Genomic DNA, 20,145 nt, shown 5'->3' with positions numbered 1-20,145 from the left:
TCCCTCCGTTGAATTTTTTGTTTTAATTTTTCAAATTAAAGAGGACAATTGGTAAACCAAAATTATCGCTACAGGACAAAAGTAAACCTCGTTAATATCAAGCGTAAACGTGAATCTAAGAAGGTCCCTAACTCAATTGATCCAGACGTTCCGCTTTGGTGTGATGATTCTATAAATTCAACAACCAAAGATTATACCAGCGAATGTAGGACCAGGTAATGGTCAAGGCTAATGTATGACTCTGAAATTTTCCCATCAATTAAACAAAGAATCCAAATATCTTCAAGTGCCTTGAATAAACTATTTATTCATTTAAATTTTAATTGTAGGTTACATAGGAAGTGCACTGCTGAATATTTACCCAAAAACCTAAGAATACGAATATTTATGTATTAAGATCCAACTCCTCGTGGGAAAGATGAACTCCCCAAGAGAGTTTTGATCTTTACCTAAAGTAACCTTTGCTTTCCATCTTTTATTTTTGTCAGCTTTTTTAACCAGAACCATTATAAACTATGACTCAAAAACAAGTTTTTGATCGCTAATGTTGAAAAGCCGCTATTATTCACTACAAAAATAATCACTTGCTCTAACATTTAAGAAATACAATATGATGCTTAGTAATTCATGAAACACTCAGTGGAAAAATGAAGTGTTTCAATTAGCCAATGACGTAACTTAGAAGCAAGAATCAATATTCAGTGGATTCAAGATTCAGAAACTCAAGCGATCGCAAAACATAAGAGGATCAATCAGTTAAACAGACTGCTGACCGAATGTTTTAATGATTGCAAAAAAAATCAAAACTGCAGTACAATTTGTTTCTCCCTGTGCTTTCTGAAATATGGTTTCCAGTCCTATTGATAAATCGTACGAGAAAAAACACAAAACTGTCTCTTTGGTCCTAACCTTTGCCTTCTATTTTTGGAATTGTCTTAAGAACTGTTGCTTGTAACAGTTTTGCAACAATTGAGACTTACTTTTTAACTCCTTCATGGTCTTTGTTCAAGCAAAATGATGCAAATGACTTGTATCAAAAGATAAAAAATTATATGCTCCACCTATATTTTTCTTCTTCTCCTGCGTCAACAGGCCGGGTCAAAAGTTCGGATTTTGATATCACCATCTCTCTAAATCTTTCGGTGTTTTTGGAGTAGTGTATCGAATCCTTCTAAGAAACGTCCCAGCATTACTCATATATTTTCATCTACGAGATTACAAAACCGAAAAGCTATCAAGAAAAACTAGTTCTTCATTATCTACGTGAGTAAATAATGCCATATTAGGAGGCATTCCTGTCGCAAAAAACTCACACGCCTGGAGTAGCGAATTCTTGAGCGCCACTTGATTCAGTCAGTGTTACATTATGGCGACGCTTGCGCAGCACAATGATGACAGCAACACAAGCAATGGCGACAGCCACGACTCCACCGACCACCCCAACAGTGACAACATGGACAGGAACAGACGAGTCTTTATCCTCATCAACAACGGTGTCAGCTGATGATACAGAATAAAACTCCGATTAAAAAAATTAAGTTCAATACTTTTTGTTAAATACGAGAAATTAGTCGATTTTCTTAGTTCGAAAAGGGAGGTTTATTACTATTTTCATTAAATATTGAAGCCAAATCAATTGCGTTATTAAATGAAATGCTGATGTTTCGTTTGCCATCATAGCCCAAATCATGATAACGAATTCATTGAACAGAGGAGTAGATACAAACCTTGCTCTTCCCCTTCATCAGCATCTACAAACGTGAAAGGACCAGCTCTAATGTAGTATAAGGTTTTCGAGGTCTCGTCTAAAGTACTACGTCTTTTTCGAGAACCAGGAGAACTGCAACTACACGCACACCCACTAGGATTGTCATAACAAACTTTGGCTGTGACGGTAAATACAACTTTTTGACTCCCCGTTTGACCAGAGAAACGAAAAGCTTTAAATGAAAATTCGTCTTCATTATCACCATCACAGGAAGGGTCACTCACGAAGGATGTTTGGTCGTTTTCCGCACAGCTGAATGGAAATAGAAACCTCTCTTTAATGAATCATGCAGAAATCAATTTGTAACCAACTTAAGCATCATTTCAAAATACCTTTTCTATCCTGAAGTGCTTTAGTGTGAATAGGGAATTATTTGCGACTCAACTTCCCTGCTTACCGAATTCACTATTATGGACAACCTGCATTGAAGCTGTGGTCAGTTTGTTTCTTTTAATCTCTATTCACAGCGAACACGTGCTAACAACCTCCTTATATGGTTATTCTGTTCTCATTTTGAGTCATCTACACGTCACGGACACACATATTCTGATAAACAGTTTTGCATGTTTGGGCAAAGAAACGGACCAGTTTACACACTTACCAGTTATGGTTTCAAAAAGTTAAAGAGTCATGAGTTAAGTAGAATATCTTGAACATTTAAGAATATTTATACTCATGAATAAAAGGAGATTAATTCTGAAATGATAACCGAAAAAATAAAGCAAAGCTACTCAAATTATCGATGAAAACGAGCTAAAACTTACATCAGTATGTATGTGAGTGTTGTTAACAAAGAAACTGCTTTTAATGGCTATAGATAAAAGTTTGGAACTTACCCATTCGTAATCAAAGTGATCGGTGCCGGCGGGCTATCGGGGGTTTCTTTGTCTGCCGTGACAGATACGAAAAAAACGGTAAACTTGTTGGTTGGAAAACCAGATTCTGAAACCGTCAATTTTCCGGTAAGGTCTGTCTCCAAAGCAATTGCAATGCTAGGGTCTACTTGGGTGCTGCCGTCCAATAACTGAAAAGTGAAAGCCAGCTCACCACTATCTGGAAAATATTAAACAGTAAAACGCGGAGGACATTTATAGATGAATCCTCTATAAAAGCAGAAAATTTTCACTAAAAAAACAGTTTTTGACTGAGTATCTAAACCAAACTGTCAAAACCATAAAATGCTTGAACTGAAACTTATATTAACATAGACTTTATACACCTACTGACTTGCGATCTTACATTTCGTTACTTTTTAGACGCTTTATGAGGATAACTTATACATCAGGCTGTACTAGCGTCAGGTTTTGAGACATCCCAATGAAATATATATGCTCTTTTACAAACCTTTAAAATGTTTCATTTTTCTTATCTTTTTCTTTCCTTTTTTCTTTCGACATTAATCGCGCCATAGTCTGATCTAACTGCCGCTGCCGTTTTTTTTTTTTTTTTTTCGAATATAATACTCCTCTTTGAAATGATCTGTGAATTTATCAAACCTTTTCAACACAACACCTTGGAGAAAGAGTATCATATGCATCACGCTGTACTAATGCCAGGTGAGACCTCGCAGTGAATATATGCTCTTCACCTACTTACAAACCTTTAAAATTTTTCATTCTGTTTTATAAATGAGACAAAAGATAAACGCAAGAAAAATAAACTGCGACATGTCATTGCGAAATAAGGTTAATGCGATCGAATTTTGTGAAATTGTCATTCCAAGTGACATAACAGATCACTGAGCTGTCAGTAGGAAACGCACTACTTTGCCCAATCGGTAATAACTTTATCGTAAGCTGTTAATCATCATCCCTACTTACCGGTGCCAGTTCCATTGATTGAATGTTGAGGTAGGAAGCTGGCCTGAAGACCCTGTTTTTCCCTGTTATATGTACATGTTATCGTGTAATCGTGGTCATACTGAAAAGTCGGACTACCAGAAGCACTAACTTGGATCTTAAAAACGTAGTCCAAAGTAATTCCGTTCTCTGTCAATGAGTTCTTGCAATCATCGGCGCTGAACGCACCATATTTCACTTTGTCTGCTACAGATGTAAATGATGGCTGACAGGCTGCCTTCGAAGCTCCGCCATGTTTCAACTCCCATGTGGCTTTATCCCCGTCATCCCACTGATTGATATCAGGGATGACGAGTGTAAACTCGATATTTGAGCCGTCTCCGCAGGTAATGCCTTCAATGGTAGTTGTCTCTTGTTCATAAGCTGTTAAAAAATTAACAGGGCTTTTTACATAATGAAATGAAAGTGAGTCGGTTAGTTCTGAGTCAATCGGCTTATTAATCACTAAAATGTATTGGGTTATGGAGACGAGAAGGATGAGATCGTTCTATTTCTGTAGCTATTTCAATTTCAATTTTCAATTGAAAATTATTTTCAATTTCTGTAGCTAAAAAAACATACTGAAACAATATATCTTAATCGTCCTTTACTCGGAAACATTTATAAATATTTTTTAACTTCTTTTTTAAGAAAAAGCTGATGTTAGCCGATAAATAAATAACTTAAACCATCAAGGTGTCTTCATAATGTTTCGATGAGCATGGAAAGCCGCTGAACTTCCTTTAGCCCAAAATTGTCGTAAACATTAAACGTAATGAGGATGACATACGAAGGTGAACTTACAAGGCGCAGAATAAATCGCAAGAAGGACGACAATGATCGGCAAACAAGGTGGTTGCTTCATTTTTTTCTCACTTCTTAATGGGTTTTCAGGGGAATTCTTGTGGAATTGATTTCCTGAAAAAGATAAAACCATCATAAAACCGGTGGTCTTTGTTTCTCATTTATCTTTATGTCTCTTACTACCTGGAAAAATTGGGAAAGAATGGGAAGATAAAATTATTTAATGCGGATATCAATCCGCAGATGATTCTATGAAAAAAGAAGGGAAAAGTATGTTTCAACTAAGGGCTCTAACTCCGCACTTTAAATCGAACAAACACACAAATTCGTGAATATTATTTCCCATGCATAACTGCATTTATTTAAAAGATCTCTCTCGTCTCTGCAACTGATTAGGGTTAACGTACTGGTTTTTTTACCCTTCACAAAAATGATCAACAAAGTGAACAGAACATCTTCATCAGGAACCGAATCGATCAGTGCCTTAAACTACTGGTAACACGTTGTTTTTTCTAAAAAGCATTTGAACTCATGCGACATAGCAAGAAACCAAGATCAATAAAAAAATAACTGAAACTGTTGAGCATAAGATGTTTTCTAGTATAGGGTGATGTACAGTGTTTGGTTTGCGAAACGTCTCCAATCATTGGAACATAATTTTGTAGCATCATTCCCATTTTGTTGTTACCTCGCATATTTTGTTGGAGTCCTTTGTCTTGAATGTCAAGGAAATGTAAAGTCTCAGCTCATAAACTATATTTTAACTTTAAGGATAACGACCGCTGCATTTCTGGCACAGAAACAGGAAAACAGATCTAAAACCGCAAAACCGAAAATCCCAATGCCCCCTCCTAAAATGGCTTCCTTGGTGAACCAAGCGCTTATCCCTTTATCTAGTGCCATGATATTCATGACCGTGAATTTCATGGCACATCAACAAGTGTATTAATTTAGGTTACCCCTGTGAACTCATCTCTTATCCTAGAAAGGAAAACCTATAAGCACCGAGGCAATTTCTTCCTCACCCTAGTCTGGTACCAAAAAGGTGAACTGTTGGACATGGCAGAAAAACACCATCGAAACTGTTCTATATTATGTTCACTAATATGTTGTTTAGAAGGGAAATACCTAAAGTTTTCCCAGCGCAAACATGTCGTGAGATAAAAGCCTTATTCTCTTTCCTTGTCATTCTTTGTCTTTGATAGAAGCCCAGAGACCCCGCCCAGCTTTACAAATAACAATGAACAGCTGCTTCTAGACTCATTTCGATCTTTCGATCAATCTCGTGTGCGCTCTTCGAACATTCCATGCATTTGATCAAAATTCCTTTCATGCTGAACGAAACCGAAATAAAAAACTATTAAGCGGCAGGTCTTTTGGCTCGGAAAAGGAAGCAAAATATTAAACTGTCTCATTAGTTGCTCTTTCTTCCAGCTTTGTGAATTTATGTCCTTTTATGGGGAAGATATTTTAATCCGAAGAAAAGTTTCATTCCCCGCTTCCATAATTTCTAGCGATAATGCGTGGATAATAGTATTTGCTCCAAAATCAGTCAATCTGGACACCGAAATCTTGGCCACAGTTTGTCTCAACGGAAAAACCAAACAATCGTCAGGTTGCAAAAGTTTGAAAACAAAATTAGATTCATTTAATTTCCCTACTCTAAAATCATCGCTGACGAGATGGAAGAAATCTAGAATAACTGCAGAAGCCACGCCATATTTAGTACCCTTCGCCTCAAAAACCAATTGTGCTCGCACTTTTCTTGGTTGAGCAAGCCGCAAAAATAGCAAAGAATAAAGACTTACCAAAGCTTGGAAATTCACTTCTCTTAGAAACTGCTTTTGAAAGGAGAAGTTCGTAAGATAAAAAAACTGAACAGTAATAGATGCAAGGTCTGCTATCGACAAGTTACAGCTACCCGTCTCAGAGCTTGGCTGTAAATGACGCACGACAGCTTGATCGATCTTATCACCAACTCGAAAACAAAAATGTGGAGACCTAGTGTCTCCACTCAACGGACCCTTGACCGTGACATCTGAGAATAAAAGATGGTCTTCATGCTTGAGGTATTCACTGTAGTCATTGACAGGGAACAATTTTCTAACTATCTGCTGCCAAGGTAACTGTTATTTTAATGAACTTTCTGAAAATCACGGCACGATAGTAAACGAGTACGAAAATGATTTGTTTAAAGATGTGGGTTTTCTAGAATCAATTTCAACAGAATTGTAATGTCATCTTACCTTTCCAACTTCTCGCGATTGTTCAAGACAGCAGGTAAATTGAACAAAAGGACCACTGTTCCCTTCTAGAAACAAAAAACCTTTTTTTATTCCTATTCACTTCCCTGCCTTCAGGGAAATTCCATTACGTAATTTCTAGACTAGATTTTTCCGAAAGTAATACAGTTTTATAATTCACGAACAGCTGATAAAGAGAAATGAAAATTGATATTGCAGAATATACCATGAGTTGAAATTTGGGATTGTTAAAATGCTGAAAAGTTTCGCCGTATAAAGAGGAGATAAGTTTCAAAAAGGAAGTGAAAAAGCCGTGCAGATGATTTTAAATTCCGTAGTTAAAGGGATTTGTCGTTTATCCAATTAAGAAATGAGTAAATAATCAAAAAACGCTACTCCTGAAAATCTTCTCTCGAGTAATCGGCCAATTCATTATACAGGCTTAACAAGAAAGCACGCTTTTTGGGCCTGGAGCAGTTGCTAAAAATAGATAGCTAGAGCAAACTTATGTAAGAACAGTCCATCTTAATGCCACAAATAGACAGACAGCTGAAAAAATCACAATACCTCTTTTATTTTGGTACTACATCGAAACGAAACCTGGTAGAAGTCGTAGTTGAAAACCATTTGTTAGAGTAGAAGAGGGACGAAGCATCATGTATCATTTAATTAGTGGACCAAATTAATTGCAGTGTCTCATTGATGAAAAAAAAATGAAAATATTACACTGCAAAGGCACTGGACTGCACTGGATACTTCCAATTAAAAATGAAAAATAGATGCGATTCCATGTTTTAAATTTCGTAGCTTACATGTGGCGCCAGTTTAAGTCGGTTACATCAGAAGAAATAGCAGAAGACCCGACGAGGAACATACCATTTGAACATACCAAGAACCATATCACTGTCTGAAATTTTCTCCTTTCTGGAATAAACGATTCTCTAAAAAGTTTTTCCATAGGTTTATTAAATAATCATTCCGTGATCGCGGCCCAATGTGAAGCGTGGCTGCATTCTCGCCACAGCCATACCGTCAACAAAAAACAAAGTAGACAATTTCTAAGACACTTTGAGTAGTAAGTCTTAAAACGAAGACAAGTGCTATACTTTTGTTTTAATAACAATACGTTTATTTTCATGCATATTAGATAGAGTTTTCGGAGACAGAACGGTCTAGATTAGAACCTTTGTAGAACCGCAAACTTGTCGGGTGTTACTAGAGTGTGGATCAGCGGACCGCGGAAGCTCTAGAACCTCTGGTACCAGTGAAACCTGGGGAACCTTTAGTTTTTTGTAACAAAAATAATAATAAAATAAACTAAAAGCTAAAAATACCTTAAAACTGTTCGAAATTTCCTTTTCGGGTATAAAGTAGATAACGTTAAAAGAGAAATGTTGTTTATTTTTATCTATCTTGACGTCCAACCACAGAACACTCAAGCTCGCACATACGTGAGCCTTTGTGAATATGCAAATATGTTCAGCTGCACAGTAGGTGAAATTAAGGATTTGAATGGAAATGAAAATTCTCAACCTGCAAAAGATCTGGACTAGTTTTGAAAAGGATAAATTTACCCCACTCAAGTGCTTGTTATTTTGCATCGTGTGGATTTCTTGAGCTGATTTAGGGAAATTTAACTCGCTTTTAGTTCATCTGCTAAGCCCTCTACATATCCTTTCCTAGATGTCTGTAAGTAAGGCAAAACAAACGAATCCACTGGAAGCAAAACACTGTGAACGCCCCGATCAACTCTAGATTCTACAAGCATGTAACCGAAGTCACGCGTAATTGTGATCATTATGTATTCAAAAAGATCCAAACGCCTACTGTACTAAACATGAGAGGAAAAATACATATTGGAGAGCGAAGACTTGCAAATAAACTCACAACAAATGAAAAATGTTTACCTTGACGGTTAACAGCTTTACAGGAAAAAAAAATACGCTGTTTTTTAAAAAGTGTACAGGAAAATTGATCCACAGGACTAAATTTATACACAAAAAGTGTCAAATATCCAATGTCATAGTACCCAAACCATTAGAGCTCTCAGTTCACTTTGCTTAACAATTTCTTTGTCACGGATAGATCCTGTCCATAATGGTGGAATGAAGGGTACAACACCAGTTGGTAATATTCCTACCAATAATTTGACAGTGTTTCAGTGTTTGTAATTACTCCATGTGATCTTTTGGCTCAGAGAACCTTTTGGTTTTTGTATGAAAAGTTCAAGTAATTATTCTTACATTCTTAAATTTTTTAACCTTTCTGGAAGATATTTTTGTAATTCTGATCATGAGAAAGAAGTGTTATCCACATAATGCAAATTATGCATGCTTGAGAAGAATCAAAGCCAAAATAAGCTAAAAATTTACATCGACACCTTCTCTTGTTCTCACTAAGGTGAGATTTTCTGATGACTTTTTGGTATTCTTACTACCCCTTCCAAGACGTATTTCAGTGAGCTTTGATTCTAAAAATTCAAAAACCAGGTCAAGCTTAGACATAATTACACCTGTGTAATGATAACAGTTTTTAGGACAAGTTGCCTGGTCAATGAAATATTTTCTCTTCTCTTTCACATGACTTGGACACCGTCTGTCTAACTGCTTCAGCAAGAAACCTAGCTTCAGCATCTGCAGGCAAGCTGAGGCTACATAATCTAATTCAATGTTTTCTTTTAATAAATTCTCGTCCTCCAAAAGGGGCTCATTCTCAACTGGAACTTCATTTTCGTTACTAGTTCGCTTTCTCTTCCTTGACCGCCTTAGTTTGATCTGTGTAGATCGGATTTTTGGGGAAGTCTTTTAGCTTTACTCTCACAATTCGACTTAATCGTAACCTTGCATGTACAACGTTGATGCAGGACGTCCATAAGTTCTATAACCTTGTGCAAAATGATTTTAACAGACCTTCGTACTCATTGTTACCCTGACGTAGTCATAATTAATAGATCTAGCCCACGACAAGACATCTTTCATACTCTGGGGGTAGTAGAATCTTAATATTCCAACGTGAGGAAGAATATTTTGCTTTTCTGAGTACCTTCGATCGCTGTTACCACCCCACAAAACACAATGATCACCAATAATATTTCCAATAATATGTATGTTTATGAGCTCAGAAATACCGTATTTACCCGTGTATAATGCGCGCCTGTGTATAATACGCACCCTAATTTTTGACCTCTTTTTTCCGAAAAAAAAGATTTCATGACAAATACCAAGAATTCAAACTTCCATTTTTTCACTTAATTAACAAGAGCTGGGAATTCATCAATAATATGTTTAAAACAATTTCTAACTAGTTGCTACTACAAATATCGAACGCACCGAGCACCTACTTACAAGCTTTTCTATTCAGTAACAGTCAAACGTTTTATAAATGTTGTAACTTGAAGTCCTTACTAATATACCTAAATTCACAACTTGAATTATTATCATAACAGCCGTTCATAAACATTAAATCTACTCACAGTACTGCTGGTAGCTTGAATATAATTACTGCATTGCAATTGCGTGATTTAAGTAAAATGTTCAGTGTCTTTAAACAGACTCACAGTCCGATTCGAATAGGTTTTCGATGACTGAATCCTCAAGTTCATCAGTGATCTCAGTTGAATTGTAAACCAATTCATCTTGTGATCCATTCGAATTGTTTGTGATCCCACACTTCACGTGCTTGACAAACAATAGAATCCGTGTATAATACGCACCGCGATTTTGATGCTTGTTTTTATGGAAAAAAAAAAAGTGCGCATTATACACGGGTAAATACGGTAGGCCAGAAGTAGACTGCACACACTTATTTACAACTGAAAAAGCTTGATTTGGTTACATACTCACGAGTATTACTTAATTTCGATATATTTCAAGACCATTGCGAGATGTCGATTTCATAGTAAACCTTACGCAAAGAGAGAACTTTACCAGTAGATTTTAACGCATCTTTCATGGTTATTTAAAAAAAAACTTACACTTCCCCCGTATAAACATTGCTTTAATCCTTTTCTGATAAAACGGCTGCAAAAAAGCACTGAATTCTCTCAAAGATCTTTTTTTTGTACTCTGAAATGACTTTCCGCCATAGATTTCTTTTTAGCAACTTGCAATGTTTGCCCCGTGGCGATCTCAGAACCCGTGTATTGCGCTTAGCAAAGAGCTCTGATTATTGGCAACTAATCCGTTATGGTTCAATTATTAACACTCGAGGTAGGTGACTGCTATTTGCTCCTTATGACACTACACACCGGGCCCTTGTACGGTGAATGTCGCCACAGTTAAAGTTGGCATAGGGTAAAATATGGACTGGACCATTTTTTGGACCATTTTTTGGACCATTTTTTGGACTATTTTTTGGACCATTTTTTGGACCATTTTATAGGGGGGAAGCATACCATTAGTACTCAGGGAGGGGTGGGATGCAGTCTACTAGTACTGAGGGAGGGGTGGGAGGCAGAGTGTTATTACTCAGGGAGGGGTGAGAGAAGGACTATTGCTAGGCAGTGAGGGGTGAGAGGTGGATGTAAGAGTAAACACTACTTGTTAATGGAGCTTTTACTCGATCGTACAAATTATCTTCTTCGGTTTTTCGACTGACTTTTTGAATGTTCTTCACTTTTGTCGTCCTGCGAAAGCGAAACTGCCACGTGAACACTGGACTTTGATTTCTATTGAAAATATCGCGTTTAAGATCCTCTACTGTTGAGTTATGCCTGTGCCTTTTGAGTCGACATGTGTACCATCAGTTGCTTCACGTTTCCCTTCGTGTACACAGTATGTAATTACTAAATTTATCGATCTTCCTTTTGTTATTCATCTTATCAGACGAGATCACGAAATTTCCGGTCCTTAGCCCTTAACTTAGCAGCATAGAGAATTCACGAACGCTCTTGCAATTTTAACGTCTATACCTTTACTATATAAAATAATCAGCAAACGATTTCGAAGAGGAATCCATATTCTCGTATCGAGCAAAAGCACTGCTTAACTTGTAACATGGGAAAGATGGGAAAGCGCAAATATCGATTTTATCTGTTTCGCAAACAAAGGAGTTAATCACCCACGCCGGAAATAGCGACCAGGCATTCCTCGCGACTCACGTACGTTTGTTTTCTAATTTGCCCGGGCCGCTGCCAATCACTTCTTGTGTAAAAACCTAAGTAACCCGCTAAGTGGAAGTACAGTGACTACTGTTGCTTACCGATATTTTCCGTCGGCAAAACGTAGAAGTACTGTTCTATTTGGGAAATTTTATTGTCTGTAGCTTGGATATGTCAGGAGAGTTTCATTGACAGCTGGATTACACCTCATGTTGTGAAACCATTTAAAAAGACATTGCGCTTTTGCTTCGCTTTTTTTGGGTCTATATATCCGCACTAGCAGACAAATTTAGAAATGTCCCGCCAAAATCAAAGGACAAATTTTGTCATGACAAATTTTTGTTTCCTCTGTTGCATTCGCACTAAAAAATGTTGAAGCTGTCAAAAAGTTGTCAAATTCTCCAATGGTAGTGTTTACGACATATGATAGACAAGTTTATCACGGTTTTGTTTATTTAGTAGATTTTCGCAAGCTTTTGCCGGGACGAATTTTGTCGGCGGTGCGCTTGAAAAATTTGTCCGCCTCAAAGAATTGTCGAGTCACGACAAACCATCCACACCTGTAAAGTGTTGGTAATGACAGAAAATTTGTCTATATTAACAATTTTGTCGCTAGTGCGGATAGGCCCATATATAGTCACATACAAAAAGAGAAACGTGAGGCAACTGAAAGATGATTCACGAGTATCACTTAGCACTGGCACAAGTCGACCAAACAGGCACACGCATGACTTAACAGTGGAAGATGGCGATATTTTCAATAACAATTATAGTCCAGTGTTTAAGTGCCAGTTTCGCATTCGCATGACAAGAATGAAATAAACGCTACGACCCAGCACAAAAATTTTGACATAGTAATAATCGGTCGAAAAACCGCTCAAAACAATTTGTATGATTCAATGAACACTCCATAATTAGTAGTAGTTACTCATACATAAACCTCCCACCCCTCTCTGCGTACTGATAGTTCGTCCTCCACCCCTCCCTCAGTAACAACAGTCTTCCTACCATCCCTCCCTGAATGCTGATAGACTGCATCCCACCGACCCCTAAGTGCTAATGTTCAGCCTCCCGCCCCAAAAAAAATGGTCCAAAAGAAAAGGTAAAAAAATGGTCCAAAAAATGGTCCAGTCCATATTTTACCCTCTGCCGTTAAAGTTGGGCATCAAGGACATTAAAACATATTTTTCATTTGAAGTGATCTTCTTCATACCCGAAGACGAGCTTTCGAACCGTTCTAAGATCTTTTTAGTTTTATGTTTTATTTCATTACTATCATTTTACAAAAGAACATAGGGTTCCGCAGGTTCCGCGGTCCACTGAACATCCAAGCTTGTCAAGTAATGCGAAATATGTATTCGCGAATATACAGACTAAATTAACTTAGAGCCGGGCTGCTGAATGCCTTTTGAATGACTCCGTGTGGTGCTTTGAAAGTCTTGTTGCAACACAGACTCATTTTCAAATTATGTCAAAGCAAAATAAAGTAATAAACGCACCCTTCATTTGAAATATTCAAACTTTCATAATAGCTTAGAAAAAGGGGACAACTTAACAGCTATGGTGGAAATTAGATGTGTTCGCCAACATTAAGAGAAGAAACTAGAAGAGCCAGAGACTGAGTTAAGTTACTTGCTAACTAGCTCACAGGTGCTCTATGGCTAAAATTTTCCCACAGTAATTATTCACTTTAATTGCTTTCACATTGCTCCTTTAGGACCTTATGTTTGCCGCAATTAGATTACGAATAAATTACACCTAGAAAAAGATGTTTTCGTCCAGTCACGAGCGTGGGACAAAAAAACAAGTTCCGAGTCCCCATGAGGAATCGAACCTAAGACCTCCGGAGCCCCAGAGACGCTAATGTGCGCGAGGTCTATTACGAAGTTCATATGACACGCGTCCTGCATACTGCTGGGATCAGTAATGTCGATAGCGTCATGTTTGTAAATTATGCTTAGTTTGTCAAACGTATCGCTTTACTTTAGAATGTTTCGCAATTGCCTAGAACACCCCAAGGAAGAAAATTAATGGAAAAAGGGCTACTGAGCAAAGGAAACGCCATCTGAAAGAGAAATCTAGATATTGCAGAGTCAAAGTGTTGTTGTGAATGAATTGCCTCCAGCTCATTAAGAGGGTAGAAGCATGTATTAAACTGAGAATGCTATTTAAAACTTTTTTATCTCCCTCTTTCTCAAATTAAAGGCCTTCCTAACTTTGAATTCATATTTATCGTGTTTACTATATTATTATCCCATGACATAAGCTCAATATGAAGTATGGTCTCACAGCTAACCTCACGCAAACATGTCCACCCAATGTTATAATAATAACAAAAGATGAAACGCCTCCTCTGATATGAAAATGAGTTGTTTCCAGTCAATTGTCAAGCAAACAGACTCTGAATGTTTCAGCCTCTTATGCGGGCAAGATTGTATTTCTGGAATTTGAGATAAGTTATTGAGAGATAAGTAGGTCATTCATTAAAGAGCATAGAGTTCCTTTGCAACCTAGACCATTTGTTTGTAGTGAGTTTTCATATCAGAGATGTCAAAACGTGGATTTTTGACAATTGTTGAATTGCCTAGTTTGGTTCCAAAAATGCTCAATTTTCGTGATGAAAAAGAACCGAACCCAACAGAGCAACGGCTTTTTTAGATTTTTATGAGCACGTTTCGTCTCTATTTGAGTTTGTCCAAAACCGTAGTTTTGTGCCGAGAGTTTGCTGTGATTAGAACGTGAATGAATAAAATTCAATCGCTACTAAATACAACAGGATAGCTTTTCAACTGAAAATATATTCTCAGAATTCTATCAGACGCATCAGTAACATAGGAGCTTGAAAACAAAACGACCACAAGCTTTCGATGTTCGACGAAGGAGCTCGAGGTCTATTTTGTTTTCCTTCCTTCTGTACACTCAGCGCTCACAAAGTTGCTAATCCTATAAGAACAGAATGAAGGAATTTTCTCACATTGGAACCTAGTACATGCATAACTTTTCTCATTAGTAAACATTGGGTAGCATCCTAGTGGAGCGAACTTCTGAAGCACGAATCCTTCTGCAAGAGGGGACTCTGGCATCTTTTTTATATTAGTGCAACTTCACCTGAATGTAGAGGGGCACGTCGGGAAAATGATGGTGTCACGACATGTTAGACAGAAAGCTTAATTGAGATGATTCCTCGGAAAAAAGAGTTATCGAACAATTTTTTAAAAATTTCCTTACATGTTCCTCACCGATGTCTGTTTCGAAAAATACAAAAAAAAAGACAGGTCACCGCGCCTGTTTCAGGGATATGATAGGCCAAACTTACCCCACTTATGCTTGTACTGACACTAATCACGTGCGTCATTTCATCGTTTGGGGTACATTTTGCGGTAACGGAAGCCAAGGTTCCTAAAGTAACACTCGAAAAAGAACTCGATAGGTATAGAAAGTCTCGAGCGTATGAAACAATATGATATATCATTTGTGGAAAAATCACGTAAGATTAGACGACAAAAACGTTTCTCGAGTCGTTGCTTTCAAGGTCATAATTTGCATCCTCGAGAAATGGAGTTCGTGCATGCATTACGCTATATCTCTTTTTCCCTTCGTTGAATTTCCTTTTTATTTCTTCAGTTTAAAGGGGATAGTTCTTAAACTAAATTGTGCAATAAAAAAATGTGGGTCATCGTGCTTGTTCAAGAGTTTAAGACCATTGTACCTCTTTAGGGACCGGTCATTATTTATCGCCTGGGGGGGGTCGGAGTATTTAGGGGGGGATCACATGGTTTTTTGAAGACCTTTAGGGGGGATCAGCCGTAGTTGACAAGCATAATGGGGGGGATCAGACCAAAAAAAAAGGAATTTTAGGTCGCGCCGGGACCCCGGGTGATTGCATTTGTAAATACTTTGGTAGGATTTGCCGCTGGGACTCTAAACCCCCAACCATATATTCAAGACCACGTTCAGTTGTATTTTGTATTATATAAACTCTATTCTAGCCCAGACACAAAACCCAAACCCTTTTACAGACCCTCCATTTTGTAAAAAAGAATCATTATCGTAGTCTAACATACACGTTTTTATTCAGGCACGATCTAAATTAGAAAGGTAATCAAGATTTTGAGAATGGAATACTTACAATTGCTCAAAATTGTTTCATAACGTTTCAGTTTGTTTTATAGACAATCGTAATCTAAAATCATAAACTTTCATTATTTTAATACGCGGCCGAATGAAAATAACAAATAAAAAAGTGTTTATTTTGGTGAGGCTGTATCTTGTTCCGCTTCCGTGTCAGAATCTTCGGCGGCCCTCTCCACTGGCTCTTGCACAGTCTCCTCGTCAGATTCATCTGAATCCTCGCCCGAACTTGACCCTTTTTCAGCACCATTACTGCTATTCTCTTCGTTCATTCTGGCCACTACCACTTTCAAATTGCGTGCCAGCTCTGTTTCAAACACGCCTCTTTCCAAAAGCCATAGCAGAGGATCCAGGTGGAGACGCTTGACAAATCTCGCAGTGAATCCTGCATTAATACTTGAGACACATTTGTAAGTATTCTTTTCGAGTGAATCGAGAACCTCTTTAGCTACCTCTTTTGAGGTAAGTTTTTCTAGGAGAATTGCTGCTCGCTGATGCAACCTTTTCTCCTTGATTTTTTTCACTTTTCTCTTGTTTTCTTTTTTTCTTCGGGATTGGCCGTTGTTCCCCATGGGAGATGGGAACTTTCTCTTCAAGCTCATGAGGGTGGTCGTGAGCGCATTGGAGGCTTTCTGCAGCTCTTGGTGTATGGCCTTCACTCGCTCTTGAGCTTCCTGGAAATATTTGAGCTCATCACTTGCAAACGACCTTAAGGTATGCTCTTCTGTATAAAGGTTCTTTCGTCTGTTGTCGATAAATGAGAGCAAATCGGATGCTGAATTAAAGGCCTCATTGACAGTGGTCAAGGAGGACTCACACTTCGCGACATCACCACTGCCCTTACATCCATCCACGTCTGACATGAACTTCGTGATGTTTTGGCACACTCCCCAATTCTCGTTTCTAAGCAAGTTGTTTTCTTTATCGGAAAGGGCTTTTATCTTTGTGTTTAACTGCCAACGCATTTGCTGTTGCTCGGGGAGATACTGTTTGAAACCGGCTTGTTTACTCACGAATGAAGATTCATAAATCTGCGGTACAACACTATTGTAGAATTTCAGCCTTTCTGTGACAAACTCGGCAATTTCTGATGCTCTTGTGGATGGCGCAACTCTAGAGTGGGAAAAATATAGGAGATTTGAGGATCTTTCAGAAGAGGAAATCAAACAACTGTCTCTCCAGTCATACGAAGAGTACGAAAAGAAACGGATGGAGAAAAATGCCTGGTATGTCTGTAGTCAGGTAGCCGAGAGAATTGATGATGCCCCTGTCCTTAAAGATTACATCAAGAGCAAAGTAAGCGAGTCCCCTGATGAATTATTCTTTTTCAATTCTGTTTACCTCGACAACTATCGGGGTGCATCAGAACGAAACAAAGAGCAAGCGCCCGGTGCAGCATACTTCCGAAAGATCGAATCGTTTATGGAAGACCACTATATTCGTGGAGAACTTTTTATGGAATTCTGTCGTGATGCCTGTAAAGAGTCAAGAGAAGAAAGTTCCAATCTCTGTTCCTGGTGTTCTAACAATAGATGGGTCGGTCCAGAAACGGAAAGAATTCCGCAACCTGTACCAGATTTAAACAATCCTGGACATTTCATGGATATCTATCAGACGGAATCGACGGGCAGGACACCAGATGATTACCTTCCAAGAAAATGTATTAAAGATCTGTACGAGGAACATTCTGACAGTATCAGAAACGATCAGGATACCATGAAGAGCTTCTGCTCAAAATATAATGTGGAAGAGAAGCACGTCGTTGCATATGTTAATCATTTGAAGGATATTGAGATCCGAAAGGACATCAGAACAAGAGCAGCTCAGGAGCGAAGAAGGCAAGAGGCCGAACGAACGTACAAGGACTTTCAATGGGATAACCTCATCGAGGGTGGCAAAGTTGAAAAGTTGCGGGTAAGAGAACTAGACCTGTATCTCAACAAGCATGGTTTGACGACTGTGGGTCGGAAACTTGACAAAGTGAAGGCCATTCGATGTCACTATTACCGACAGAATAAAGAGACTGTGATAACAGAAGAACTGTCGAGTGATGAAGATGACGTGGAATCCGAGGATGAAGAATCCGAAAGTGGAGAGGCAGAGAGCGACGATGACTATGTTTTCGTGGATTTGGATGAACAGCCTGAGATTGGCACTTCCTCGACAATTCAGTTCGTATCTGACGAGCAAATATTTACCGTTGTGGTTCAAGGTCCATGAGACGTAAGTACCACTATTAAAATATCACTTGCATATTCAAAAAGTTATTTGGCGGTGGCTGGGAGAAAAGGGGGGGGGGGGATCATGAAACTTTCCACTACCGATAAGGGGGGATCTCTAAAAAACTAGATACTCTACGGGGGGATCAGGTAAATGCTCCGATGTGACAACAAAAATACTCCGACCCCCCCCCAGGCGATAAATAATGACCGGTCCCTTACCTATTCCATTGACTGAAAAACAGTATCGTGTTCTCGGGATGCGTGCGCTTATTCGCCTGATTACGTGATTTTTATGCGCAGTACAGGATGTGTAGTGCAATACTGAGGAATCACTCTGACTAAGAATCTTAACAAATTTAAAAGGGTCATCCAAAGAATGCACCTCAGTTTATTGAGTGTGAATTATTTCATTCAAATAATTAAAGTATTGATTAGTTATATAACTATATTAACACCTTTCCTTCTTTTTCTGTTCAATTTCAGTTTAGTTAACTTTTTTTATTGTTTGGGAGGAATCCCCAGGGAAGTACTTTAGTAGTAACGTAGGTATCCTCCATAAATATTTTCGATAAAGACTTTTACTTTTGATTTTTATCCGCGCTTATAACATCATCTGAATGTCATATCGTAAAGATGGCCCAAAGCACGGTAAGGTTCAAAACGCGCCATGAAAACTTTTCCAAGAGGATTAGAATAAAATCCTCCCTGATAAGGAATACCAAAATGATTCATTTGAAACTTGATACAACTTAGAACCCGGGTTCCAAACCAATGTGGTTGCCGTAAGGACTTCTGAGATTACACGAAAATGCACTCGCTTTAAGCCGATCAGACGAACGTAATTTTTTCATGAACATTATTACTAACAAAACCTTTGAGTTCCGACCAAAAGGAGGCTGCTAAGCTTCTAAAACTGCTCTGTCGCTCACCAGACTGAGAGCTTTTTGTGTAAGAAAACCAAACAGTTGTACACAAGACTACATTAAGAGTTACCCTGTTTAAAGAGAAGTATGCCCTATGTTTACATTTGAATCCATAAATTTACCTGTGTAAATGTGCCCTGACCAACGAGTGGAAATAAATGTCGGTCACTTTCGCAAAATATCTTCATACCAAGAGAAAGATGTTTTTCGTCTGGTCACAAGCAAGGGACAAAGAAAAATTCTGAGTTCCCATGAGGAATCGAACCTGCGATACTCTACCACTGGGCCACTGACAAGTTTCCTGCATACTTCTAGGATCAGCAATGTCGATAGCCCAATGTTTGTAAATGGAGTAAGAAAGATGTTAACTTTTGAGCTCGTTAAAGAAATGGAGAAAGATGTTTCGTCTTGTCACCAGGACAAAGGCAACATCTGAGTTCATATGTGGAGGTATCCAGCTATCATGTAAAACTTGTTTTGATCAGCAACAACATTTCTCAGGCTCTGTGTCTCTTGTCAGATTATTTAGCTCACAGAGTTGTTGACTAATAGAGTAGTGAAAGCTCTGACATCTTAGCTCTTACTTGCACTCTATGTAACTCAAATCCGGTCCTGGAAACGCCTCTAAGAGGAACGTACATACAGTGCACATTTCCTGAAAGTTCAATATCCATAAAACGATGTGAACGAACAATCCTCTAGCGCCTTAAGACCAAGATTTGGTCTGGGCCCTCATACATTGAATAACACGAGCAAAACTGGAACATAACAAGGCGGAACTTCAGACTTCTCCCTTTGAAGTTCGTCTTTGATAATCAGAAAGAACTTACAAACTTATTGTTCCGCACTAATTTCTCAAAATCTTGAAGTAGTACAGAGTTCCTATCTCTCAAAACAAGAATAGTTTAAGGGGGAGGGGGGGCTCATAATCCAATTTTTTTTTGTAAGGTAGGTTGGCCAATAACCCGGGGGGTTACAAGCAACACTGTACGGTTGTACGGTATTGGAAAACTAAGATATAAGTCTGAATATGCTTCGACATCTAGAAATGTTCTTGGAAAGCGGCTTAAATAAAAGATGTAAAAGGTCTTAAACCGTTTGACAGTTTATGTTTAGCT

General features: G+C 38.2%; 2 protein-coding genes across 4 annotated transcripts in view; one reads left to right on the top strand and one right to left on the bottom strand.

Moving 5' to 3' along the window:
• Nucleotides 1-287: 287 nt before the first annotated feature.
• The window catches only part of LOC113684228 (uncharacterized), a 31,227-nt gene continuing 11,369 nt past the window's right edge, over nucleotides 288-20,145 (bottom strand). Inside the window, exons 1-6 of one of the 2 annotated variants that reach the window (XM_089183561.1) lie at nucleotides 6,219-6,375; nucleotides 4,411-4,524; nucleotides 3,589-3,990; nucleotides 2,605-2,821; nucleotides 1,728-2,020; nucleotides 288-1,500 (exon numbers count right to left, since the gene is read on the bottom strand). In XM_089183561.1, coding sequence (XP_089039687.1) covers nucleotides 1,310-1,500; nucleotides 1,728-2,020; nucleotides 2,605-2,821; nucleotides 3,589-3,990; nucleotides 4,411-4,471 — 1,164 coding nt within the window. In that variant the 5' untranslated portion in view covers nucleotides 4,472-4,524; nucleotides 6,219-6,375 and the 3' untranslated portion in view covers nucleotides 288-1,309. Of the gene's footprint in view, nucleotides 1,501-1,727; nucleotides 2,021-2,604; nucleotides 2,822-3,588; nucleotides 3,991-4,410; nucleotides 4,525-6,218; nucleotides 6,376-20,145 lie in introns of those variants that run through there. The other variant, XM_089183562.1, reaches the window with a different exon arrangement.
• On the top strand, nucleotides 16,458-18,307 carry LOC149039663 (uncharacterized). Of its 2 annotated transcripts, none has more exons than XM_089181892.1 (2): nucleotides 16,458-16,596; nucleotides 17,249-18,307. In XM_089181892.1, the coding sequence occupies exon 2, from the start codon at nucleotides 17,305-17,307 to the stop codon at nucleotides 18,100-18,102; it is 798 nt and encodes a 265-aa protein (XP_089038018.1). In that variant the 5' UTR covers nucleotides 16,458-16,596; nucleotides 17,249-17,304; the 3' UTR covers nucleotides 18,103-18,307. The 2 variants fall into 2 exon arrangements, with proteins under 2 accessions (XP_089038018.1, XP_089038017.1); XM_089181891.1 differs by having other exon boundaries at nucleotides 16,461-16,596; nucleotides 17,036-18,211.

The sequence above is a fragment of the Pocillopora damicornis genome, chromosome 9, assembly GCF_964200805.1.
Source record: "Pocillopora damicornis chromosome 9, jaPocDami1.2, whole genome shotgun sequence".
Lineage (NCBI taxonomy): Eukaryota > Metazoa > Cnidaria > Anthozoa > Scleractinia > Pocilloporidae > Pocillopora > Pocillopora damicornis.
Note: the sequence above shows the minus strand (reverse complement) of the source record. Positions and strands in the feature narration are given on the sequence as shown.